Below are 11,865 nucleotides of genomic sequence, written 5' to 3'. Positions count from 1 at the left end.
CAGGGGGGCCTCCAAGCAGGGCCAGCATTAGATTCACTGGGGCCCAGGGCAGAAAGCCAAAGCCCCACCGCATGGAGCTGAAGCCAGGTCCCTGAGCCCCACCACCCAGGGCTGAAGCTGAGGCCTAAGCAATGTAGCTTTGTGGGGGCCCAGGCAATTGCCCTGCTTGCTACCCCCTAATGCTGGCCCTGGCTTTTATATGCAGAAAACTAATTATGTGGCACAGGTGGGCGGTGGAGTTTTTATAGCATGTTGGAGGATGGGGGGAGGGGAGGTTCAGAGGTAACAAGAAGGTTGAGAACCCCTCCCCTAGATTAGAAGAGCAATGGAAGCAGAAACTCCAGACGGCTGCCCAGGCTCAGCAAGGTAGAGCCCCACGTGGCTGGTTTTCACACTGGTTCAGGCTCTAGCCCCTTTGGGTCAGGCAAACGGGACGGGAAGGCTCCTTCATCCCACTGACGGCAGCCACCGGGACGGGCCAGGCTCCCCATGGGAAGGGATCCCAGCCTGACGCCATCCAACCACCCGCGCATTGGAGACTAACGGCGATGGCAGCGCCTGGCCAAGACTCCCGGCGGCTTCCCCGCAGCAGGTGCTTGTATCAGTCCCACCCCTCTGCAGGGCGGGCGCAGCGACGGGAGCAAGGGACGTGCAGTGGGGCTGCCTCCCAGTGGGGAGCGCAAGCCACTGGCTGCACCAGATGAGGATCACCCTGCAGCCCCCTCTCCGGAACACGGACTCGGAGACAAGGCCATGTACCGCGACTGAGACTTGCCCCAGAACCGCCCCGGGGCTCTGCCCGGTCGCACCGCGCGAGAGGGACCCCCCGCAGTGATTTCAGTTTTCCCCGTCTGCTCCCTCCGTCCGCACCGACGCGCCTGCTCGAGGCCGCTGCCCGGGACAACGAACAAAAGGGGGTGCGTGACACCCCCGCCCCGAGGCTGCTTCTCCCCACTTGGCCGTCAGCGGGGCGCGAGGGCGTCTCTCAAAAAGCCTCGCCCTCAGATCACGTGATCCTCCGACCAACCGCCGCCGGCCTAGCTCGTGCTGCCGACAGGCCTGGCTCGAGGCGGCTCAGTGCGGGGACGGGGAGTCGGATACGGACTCGGCCTAGGTCACAGGGGCTCCGTGTCCCTCGCCTCACGGGGGCGCACGCCGCATAGAGACCGCTAACGTCATCCCCCCGGCTGTGCAGATAGTCCGGGCGGGCCGCCCGGGGTCCTTCTGCAGCCCTCTAGCAACGAGCGGCAGGAGCAAACTGGAGCCCCGAGCGGGCGCGTGCAGTATGACCGGCCAGCGGCCGCCCCTCCCTATGGGGGCGACTCGGTGGAGCTGGCGGCCCTGCGCTCAGGTGCTTTGTCATGCACCTGCCTCCTCTCGGGGGAGCTGCACTCTGCTTCCCGAAGCAGCACCGCACCGGCGGTGGCCTCCCGCCCCAGCCACGCCCCTTCCCCTATAGCGGCCTCGCAGCGCTCATTGTCAGCGACTCCGAACCGGCCTCGAGGAGGGAGGAGTGAGCTCGGGCGCCGAAGCCCGGCCGCTGGGAAGTGGCAGCGCCGGGGCTGTTATGCCTCCTCTCTCCCAGGCCCAGGGCCGCTGTGTGCACGGGACAGCCCCTGGCGTAGCCACTGTCGCTGGTCCCCGTCTAGACATTTTCCTGTGTCTCTGGAGCCTGGCTCTTGAAAAAGTAGAATGTAAAACTAACCCCCCCACACACACACCTTTGGCAAGAAGCACCAGCCTCTGCCTCGCTGTGGGAAAGCCCCACGCTAGTGACTTTTAAAATCCCAAATTTGGACATAGGAAAACTTAGAACAAGCGGCCTCAAAAGTGACCTAGTTTTCAACTACACGCGATTCAGGTGATGATATCCAGAGCAGGGGGGTTTACATATGAAGAGGGGAAAAAACATTTTAAAGAACAAATATTTAACAAAAATACTATAGAAATGGGGATTACATTGACTACATAAAAGGTACAAGTACCTTGTCTTTCATTAGATGAACAAGTGTATTTGACTAAAGGAAACATTAGGAAGTCAGCTGGCCAGAAGAGCTATTTTTGGTTTTGTACAGCTGGGTGTGCATGAACAGACATTTAATTTTGACTTTATTCACATTGCACTAATGAATGTTGGGCTTTAAAAATTTATAACAGATGCAAGCAAAAGTGTTAAACTACACACATATAGAACACCATAAAGAGTTCTTAGTAATCCTGAGAGGAGCAAAGTAATTTGTGATGCTAGAAGTCTTACTGAATAAAAAGTGTCTGAAAAATCATGGCTTCCACAGGTTGTTGTAGGCTTCCAGATGGTGTAAGAGATTTTTATTTACTGTATTAAACGCTCAGATTTGCATTGGATAGCTTGTCATTTTTCTATTTCATTATTAATGAATGTTCCCCTAGCTCTGCCTTTCCCCATTCCATTACAGCTGAAGACATTATAAACTACAGACTTTTTTCTTAGTACTTGTACAATTAAAACTCTGTAATGTAATGTGTTTCCAGTGCTTGAATTAGGGGACATAGGTGTGCATGCCCCACTAACACTTCTTACTGCTACTTTTTGAGAATAAGGAACTAAAAAAAAAAATTACAACACAGTTACTGTTTTTTATTACAAGTGTAACAAACTTAAAATGATTTTTAGCACTATGACAATCAGTTCCATAAATTATATACATACAGGAATTTACACAAGTCTACATTGACAAAAAAAGCCATTAACAGAATCACATTAACAAGGGTTTGTGTGTTATGGCCAATAAAAGTTATGAAAATTCACAGTTAATCTGCACATATTTTAAAGATGCAGGAATCATATTGCACATAATAAAACTGTTAATGCTAAACAGCAGATTTACAGTATTTCACCTATTCTTTCACAGAATATACATTGGTCATAATCATGCAATACTTTACCACATACAGAATGGTATTGTATACCACTGTAAACAGTCACTTACAATGTAAGTTTTAAATATAGTAGCAAAAAAGCTGTTAGGTTTCTTTTTAAATCATACTTAAAATAAATTCTTATTATACAATAAAATATCAGTCTCAGACAGAATGGAAATAAAATTATAGTTTTGTCACAAATATCTTCAGTGTTCTTCCTTGTCCTTTCCTTTCTTTTCTTTTTCATCTTGTAGAGCAGTACCAAGTTTTTTGATAAGGACTGACAGAACTTTGTCCAGTGGGTCCATTACTCCCCGTTGAAGCCACTTAGGAATAGTAGTCCTGGCATGATGAAAGCCCAATTTTTGAAGAATGTAATCAACACCCACTGGGTCAATCTTTCTTCCAGTCCAAGAGATTAATCTAAAATACCCCCCAAAAAACCCCAAAAGGTTAAATTTCTGTGTTAAGTGTAAAACTCAGCTCAGCGTTAAATATGGCATAGAAACTAGAACCTTCATCACAAGTTAACACTGGCACTGTCAAATCTTAAACTTTTTTACTTCTAAACTGTGAAAGTCCAACAGGCATTTCTTTCAGTCTCAGCTAACTTATGTAAATAAATTTTGTATTTAGACTTTTTTGGAGGGACTAGATGATTCAGGAGATCACAGATGTAATACGTTATCTCTGGATCCTGTGTCAATTTGGACCATGTTATGGTTAACCAAAAATGGTTATCTGATAGCTGTTTTATTGGCCTGGATGGACTGAGTTGCTGGTCTCACAGTCCATTCTTAGCAGGCAAGTGTTCACTTATCAAAACATTATAGTTAGCAGTAATTGGTGCCCTTGTTAGTCTCAGCAGAGACCAACAACTGAAGAAGGCATGAAGACTACACAATTACCCCCTCATTCTCAGAAGTGATTCCTGTTGGTTAAGGATGAAGTGCATATTTAGGGCAGGGGGTGCCTGTACACCTGCTACTGCATCTGTTGTATGGGAAGTTTCATCAGGCATATGGCAACTTTTAATGAGACCTACATTCATTCTATAATAACTTTTAAAAAATAATACTTAATAGTTGCATTCCCATTGTGAAAATGGAGGGAAAAAAAGTTTTCCCTTCCTGCATGAAAAAAGGAGTTTCTTAAATTACATCAGTAGAGAAAGCAGGGGATCTAACTAGCTGACAACAGAAAGTGAATATTTGAAAGAGACATTTCTCATTTGAATGTCTGCCTCAAATTATTTTTATAGCCCCCAGAAGTGTTATACATTTTAAAAATTTAAACAACCAATAGATCCCTGACCCCAACAGCTTACATTCTCAATAGAAAACATACTGACAGAATAGAAGAAGAAAGGTTCTAAGTTCTTTTTTTAAATTGGGAATTAAAGGTTATTTGAAAAATAGCAGAAAAAGGTAAATGACAAGTTAATGTGTGGTCCTTAATGAGCTGCATTTCGCTTCGTCTTGACTTTGAGCACCTGAGAACCTTACTGTTGTGTGTGCAGGAGTTCTAAGCAGTATAACTTTCAGTGCCTTTATCCAGTGGCTACTCTTGAATTGGGCTTGTCAGCCCTAAGTGAATTCATTAGGCACCTGACTAGACCTCTTACGTGCACACCATGATCCAGCGGATCAACGGTTGTCTATGGTGAATGATGGTATTACCTAGCATTTGTTACCAAATGGCATTTCATATACTGTAGCAGGTGTCTTCCTATCATCATTTAATAGCCAAAGCAGAATCTGTGATAGCTTCCATAAGGCTAGATCCCATTAGTAGGTTAACTATCAAATTAAAACATCTGTGGTTTGAAGAATAGTCTCTGCAGATAATACTATTACTCAGCCAAAATAAATGTAAAATTGAATATACTGCAAAATAAGCCTGCTAATTACCTAAGTGTGGGTTCCAGATGCCAAGTATTGCACATAAATTCTCTCCAGTCTACAGTAGTGTAAGTAATGCTTTCTTCTGCATCTCTCTCAGAGGAACTCTCATCAGGCAAACTAACTGGACTTTTCTGTCCTGGTCGAGTAGACAAAATACGAGGTGGAAAGATGGCTACAAAGCGGGGAGGAAAAAAGTAAAATTTCATTCATGGGCATTTATTCAAGGCTTTGCTTGGACTTGGTAGTAAAGTAAGTGCTGATTTCATTCTTATCGTGGACACATCTTACTTCAACAAGCATTAGGAATACAATTTTTAAGCTCCTTTAACCTCCTTTAAGAGCAAGTTACACAACGTCAAAATAAACTCTCAACATCCTCAAGTCTAATGAACCTTAAATACCTTAATAATGTAACGTTTATTGTGCATGTATATTTTAAAAAACTATTCACACTGAATGCAAATATCTGTGCAAAACATTGGATTTCACACACACCAGACACCATATTTATGACTTTCACCACATTTGTAATTCACCTCTCTTAAACACATGCAATACCTTGCTGTGGACATAGTAGCAAAACGAGGGCAGACACATGCATGGAATGAAGCAGCAGGCCGCAACTTTTATTAAACTTTAGCACAGGGAAGGAGTGCTTGCTGCCCATGATCCATACTGTCCTATACCCGGCATTTACTTGGTTCCAGTGCAGGGATTACAGGCCTCCTAAAACTAAGGTTAAGATTTTGTCATGGTTATTTTTAGTAAAAGTCACGAGCAATAAACAAAATGTCATGGCCGTCCATGACCTGTCTGTGACTTTTACAAAAAATAATTGGGGGGGGGGGGGGGGGGGGGAAGAGGGTCGGACAGCCGTAGATAAAAGTAAGTTACCTCACTTATGGCCAAGTTCTCATACACAAAGATGAAGTTTTAATGTTAACAGTTTATAAACTAATCAGTTTTTTAAAGTTTGTTTATTCTTTAGATTTTTGTGAGCTCAAGGAAGCTAGGTTTCAACTTTCTACCTTCAATCATTTTTGTCACTGTACATAAGAAATACACAAGATTGATTCGTTATTTTTATATTAGTTTACATTTGCTAAAGATTAAAGGACTTGGTATTTAATAAACTAATACACAGATCTTCTATAGCATTTTTCACTTACTGCAAGGTGGATAAAAATTGAGAATTTTTAAAAAATAAAAAATTGTTTTTACTTAAATCATTTAATTTGCTTATTCAAGTTTTTTTTAAATATAAACATATTTAAAATAAAATCTGAATTTAATACAAAATAAGTTAAGGCCTAAACTTATTAAAATCTATTAAAACATTTTAATAAAAAATAAATATGCTGAATCCATGAGCCGCTATGAAAAACTGAGTTAAAGGTTACTTTTCTATATAAAGAAAGATGTTTTTTCCTGATTCTAACTTGAGGTCAAGCTTTATAAATATGGCACAATAGGTTGTGTACTTATTAAGGGCTTGTTTTGTTTAATAAAAATACATTTTGTATGCTCTTTTGTGCATGTAATTAAATTTCAGTTACCACCCTATTACAGCTTGACACAAGTCATTTTCTAACATACTAAAATGTACAATTAATAAGAAGCTAAAAATAATAACCTATATAATTGCTTAAATAAATATATATAGTTATAGTGTACCCTCCTAGATAGCAAAGAGATGTACCAAATCTAGTGTAAAGGTGCCATTTACTTGAAAATCAACATTTTAATGGTTATCTCAACCAATGAGAATGCACCTTTCTTTAGAAAATAAAGTACAAATGGAAAACTTGACTAAAATCGATTATTTAAATTGAGACTTTCTACTTGGTTATTTAAGTCATCTTGATTTAAGTCAGTCCACCTTGATCTACAGCTTTACAAAGAAAATAAACATATGGCAAAATTAAGGCAAAACTAAGGCACAGAAATAAAGTAGTTTGCCCCAGGTCACACATCTGATAAGTTGCAGAGCAAGGAACAAACTCCAAGTTTCTTGACTTCTAATCCAACAAAACAGCCAAGCAAGACTCAGACATTTTTGTTAGTATAAGAACAAATCTCAGGGCTTGTCTACACTATTGCTTAAGTCGACGTAACGTATGTTGCTCATGGGTGTGGGAAAGCCACCCCCCTGAGTGACGTAAGTTACATAGACTTAAAGCAGTATCTACACCACGCTATGTTGGCAGGAGAGCGTCTCCCATTGACATAGCTTCCGCTTCTTGTTGAGGTGAAGTAATTATGCTGACAGGAGAGTGCATCTTCACCAGACGTGGTGCAACTGCGCAGATGTAGCGCAGTAGTGTAGACTAGCCCTCAGTCATTAGCAGTGCTCTTTGGAAGACATAGCTCTGTAATCTCAGTTACACTGTTAGGGTAGGTTTTTCAAACTCGCTCAGTGTTGTCTTAATTCTAGTCCCATTGATTGTAATGGGAGCAGAATTAGGCCAACACTAAACATTTTGAAAACCTAGCCCGTAAAAAGCAAGCCTTCATTTAAACAAAACAAAATTTACTTTATCATATTAATAGCAATGTATAAAAATAAATTCATACATAAGTGGCTTAATATAAGATGGTTCATTTATATTACATCATAAAGAGTTTTTTTTTTAAACCACATACCTTTTTCTTTTTCTTTAAGATAAGCAGACACCAAGTCATGCAGAAACATGATTAATTCAGCATCCATCGTCACACAAATGTGGTCTGTGAATTCAGTTACTACACTGCACTCCACCGTTGGTTTAACACTGGTGTCTGGACAAAGAAAAGTAATTTTAGCATACTGTAAAGTGTGATATATATACAATCTGTCTCAATTTTTCATATATATAACACATATATATTACACAAAAGACCTTAAAAGAATTGATGTTGCAAAGTCAAGCACTCAAAAATTAGGAAATGCCAGAATTAAGGTTGCCCAGCTTTGCAAACTTAAGATTCTTTTTATGTATTTTTCCCCCCAATGCAATTTACATTTTTTAAAAGAGAATTCCATCATGTAGAACTATATTGACCCCAATTTGTGTCAGTGAACCATAACTATAGGCAGCTCTATCAGCTCCAAATATAATTGTAATGGACACTATTGGACGTGGAGGTCAAACATGCCTATTTGAGCAGCAGTGGAAAGGTTAACCAATGTAACGAGAGCCGATGTAAAATATGGCCATTTTGGCCAAGATAAAAAAAATGGAAACCTAAGGTAGGCTCCTCAATTAATGGTTTAGTTTTCAAAAGCGCTGAGGTCTCTCTGCAGTTAACTGGAAAGTATCTGCACTTTTAAAAGTTAGGTCACTTATTTTAGATGCCTGCCTTGGAGTCTCATTTTTTAAATGGCCCTTCTTTCTAAAATATATCACAAGTTAATCATATTAATCCATTTATTCAAAATTTTCATAGATGGTGAGGGTTTTCACCAGCCTTCCAAGGGTTTTCAAACAGTGCCTGGTCTCTAACTGGATATCAGGGTCCCTCAGGAATTAACATCAGAATTCACTCTAGGTTAGTTTAAGAAAATGAAGTAGCCAGTGTCCTTCTACCCAGAACTCCAACCATCTTCAGATTAAAATCCCAAAATTTGATCTGGTTCTCAGATTGTATTTTCTTGCATAGAAAGCCATTAGTCTGTCAGCTTTTCAGTTTTTAGGACACAAAGGTTAATTCTTCTCTCAGACCAATTTTACACCAGTGTAACACCATTTACTTCAGTGAAGTAAAATCTTTTAATTCCACTGCATGATCAGAATTGAAGTAATAGTTTTGAACAGTGAGAGAAAAAAAGAAAAGAAAAAGATGTCCATTGCACCTTGTAATGAAGGTTCCTGTGGCTCTTGAACATGAATGGATTTAAAATCCAATTGCATCCTTGGTAATGCGAAGATGGTTTCAGTCTCGTGGTTGTAACTGGATCCTCCTCTGAATCCACTTAACAAGCTTGAGCTTTTCACTGTTGTGCTGCTTTCTGTGTTGTTAGCATCAACGTTTCGAAGCAGGTTTAGTTCTATATGGATAACAGCAAATGCTGCAATTCAGCAATCTTTATTGAAAAGCCTTATCAGCATTTAAGGAGACAGATTTGCAAATGTTCTAGCCTAATAATGGTTTTGTTTTTCACTGCAACATGGTATTTCAATGTCAAGACCGGTCTCTCACTCCTAAGAATGTCTGGGCTGAGAACACTCTAGGAAGTACATTTATTCAGAGGTAAGGGTAATGTCTCAAATCACTCCCACAGCATCCTTGGGGCATTATTCTGTACTCCTTACTCCTTCCAGATAATTTTGCCTCAATAAAGAGAGACTACTAGGGCCCATACATCTTCACCATACTCATGTTTTCAACTACTTTTAAGAAAGCGTTCTAAAGAATGGATGGAAGACTGACAAATAATCATTTTGGTTTTTTAAGCAGTATATATATACACATGACTTTCATAACATTTTCTCTAGAAGCCACCACTTTAATTAAGGTTTCAAAACAATCTTTGTTGCAATCCCCTATTTTCAAATGCTTTGAACTTAGCACAACATTCACCTGAATTTTGGAAATTGAATGTGAAGATACTAATAATATATTCCCAATTATAATAAGTGTGACCACATTGCTGCACCCCCCACTCAAAGGAATAGTAGGGTGACCAGACGTCCTGATAAATTTTTCGGTGTTTGTCCCGCAATTTGTCCCGATATTTCACTCTGCTGGCAGCGCTCATCTTTTTTTTTGCTCCCCCCCTCCGTGTCCCGATATTTTGTTCCTCTCATCTGGTCACCCTAAGGAATAGTTCCAAAACTGGTTGAACTTTGAACCTTCAAGTTTGGTAGATACACTGTTCTGAGCAGGAAATAAACTGGTTTTGCAAACTGGCTACATATGTTTAATAGCCAGGACGGCATATAAGCAGTGAATAATTGAGTTACAGTAGAAACTTAGAGTTACGAACACCTCGGGAATGGTGGTTGTTCATAACTCTGAAATGTTCGTAACTCTGAACAAAACATTATGGTTGTTTTTTCAAAAGTTTACAGCTGAACATTGACTTAATATAGCTTTGAAACTTTACTATGCAGAAGAAAAAAACTCCTTTCCTTTTTTAGTAGTTTACGTTTAACACAGTACTGTACTATATTTGCCGGTTTTTGTTTTTGGTCTCTGCTGCTGCCTGATTGCATACTTCTGGTTCCAAATGAGGAATATGGTTGACTGGTCAGTTCGTAACTCTGGTGTTTGTAGCTCTGAGGTTCTACTGTATTAGCTCCACACTTAAAGATCAAAACACTATGCATGTGTGCACAGCTTGTTAAGTGCATGGTGCTTAGAAGTCTGATAAGCCTGAGGGATCTGATACTTGTAGCGCCAATGGAGAACTAGGCCAGAAGTCTATCTAGGTTTTTATATTGCCCCATACATAGAATCCAAGTATCTGTAAGAGTCTTGCTGTGTTTGTCAATGTTTGGGAAGCCCAAAGTCCACCTTGATTTGTCTCTGATTTCCTGGGTGAGGGGCAAAGATAGAACCTTTTAAAGTGAAAGCTTTAGAATAGAAGTTCAAACCTCACTTTTATTCTAGCATTACTTATGTGAAACTCTGCGGGACATGACCCAGTAACAGGGTTTCAAATAAGTGAGGTATGGATTATAGGGGTTCAGCTTTTCTACGAACATAAAATATCTATTCTTTTGAGCTAAACTCCTCTTTTTCCCTTTTAACTTCAACGGCTTTAAGTCAACATGTTCTGCAGTTGATTAGCAATCAGGCCAGAAATTAATGAATATGAATCTAACCTTCATTCCTTGTAGCAGTAACATAATTGAACCATTCTTTCACACTTGCAACCCCATGTGGTGGGTTTTCATGGCGGCGCCTTGTTATCTTGGTAATTGTTGCCATAGGACTTTCTAGGGCTCCACAGGGTTTGGTGACCATTGTATTATGACCCAAATGAAAGTCCAGTGTTTGTACAACATAAGTAGAATGCTCACTAGAACCTGTGTCAATGTAAAAAAAAAACAAAACATTCTGAAGAGAGTAATAGTATGATAGGGCTTGATCTTCCTATCACTTGTACAATTATAAATCAGATGTAACTCTAGTAAACTGATAGGGTAAAGCTAATGTAAGTGATAGGAGAACTAAAGTCTCCCTATTTATAGACAGAAAAGATTTATCAGAACAAGAAGGCTGTCTTCCTACCTTGGCAATATAAAGTCTCAAATAAAGGACATATCAAATATTATACTCAGCTAGGTGTTTTCCTTTATGCAACAGACAAAGCAAGAGGCAATATATTCTCTCTGGTACACCATCACTATTTTAAACATGTAGAAGCTTTTTGGGGAAAAGAACAATATTGATTCAAAGTATAGGAAAACTGCTTTGCTTGGTTAGTGATGGTCAATTATGGTTCAAGAAAAGGTTCTAAAGTGAAGGATGCATTAAGGTTTTAGTTACCATCTTCCCAAAATTTTTGTGCTTCTGTCCAAAATGCAATGTTGGGTTCTTCAAGGTGAAACAGTGCCCAAGATTTTGAACGGAAATTAGGTCCATGGAAGCATGCCAGTGTCATGTGATTTCCATGCAAGCTCATGGATCCTCCAAACTGCATTCCGTCTTCTGGTAAAGGAACCTGAAATAAGGATATGTGGCCCCCAGATACTACCTTCAAAACCCCTGGCCAGTGGCGATGATGGGCTGCATCCAGCACTAGAGGAAAAAACACAAATATAGAAAGGTCCTCAAGCTTGACCGTGAACTTTACAGAAGTGGAAGATACAACTGTAAAACGCCTGCTGGAATTCCATGTCTACTGAAAATCTGACTGTGGCTATACTAACTTTATACAGTCTATTTCACTTAAATTGTTTCAGCCTTGTCACATGCGAAGACAGAGGAGATGAAAAAAAAGTATCCAAAGAAACATACTTGAATATCAATAAAACTCATATTTCTTTTGATCAGATTAGGAGATGCCCAAGTTCATGTCTGACAAGAAGATAAATGGCTCCAGCAGTGACTATTGCTAGTCTTCATAGAGGCA

General features: G+C 40.4%; 1 protein-coding gene across 1 annotated transcript in view; it reads right to left on the bottom strand.

Annotated features, from left to right (window-relative positions):
• Positions 1-2,605: 2,605 nt before the first annotated feature.
• The window catches only part of KIAA1109 (KIAA1109 ortholog), a 242,236-nt gene continuing 232,976 nt past the window's right edge, over positions 2,606-11,865 (bottom strand). Inside the window, exons 81-86 of the mRNA XM_029910631.1 lie at positions 11,280-11,531; positions 10,613-10,816; positions 8,638-8,832; positions 7,449-7,583; positions 4,812-4,977; positions 2,606-3,324 (exon numbers count right to left, since the gene is read on the bottom strand). Coding sequence (XP_029766491.1) covers positions 3,108-3,324; positions 4,812-4,977; positions 7,449-7,583; positions 8,638-8,832; positions 10,613-10,816; positions 11,280-11,531 — 1,169 coding nt within the window. The 3' untranslated portion in view covers positions 2,606-3,107. The remainder of the gene's footprint in view (positions 3,325-4,811; positions 4,978-7,448; positions 7,584-8,637; positions 8,833-10,612; positions 10,817-11,279; positions 11,532-11,865) is intronic.

This window comes from Terrapene carolina, unplaced genomic scaffold (genome assembly GCF_002925995.2).
Source record: "Terrapene carolina triunguis isolate 2854851 unplaced genomic scaffold, T_m_triunguis-2.0 Scaffold66, whole genome shotgun sequence".
NCBI lineage: Eukaryota > Metazoa > Chordata > Testudines > Emydidae > Terrapene > Terrapene triunguis.
Note: the sequence above shows the minus strand (reverse complement) of the source record. Positions and strands in the feature narration are given on the sequence as shown.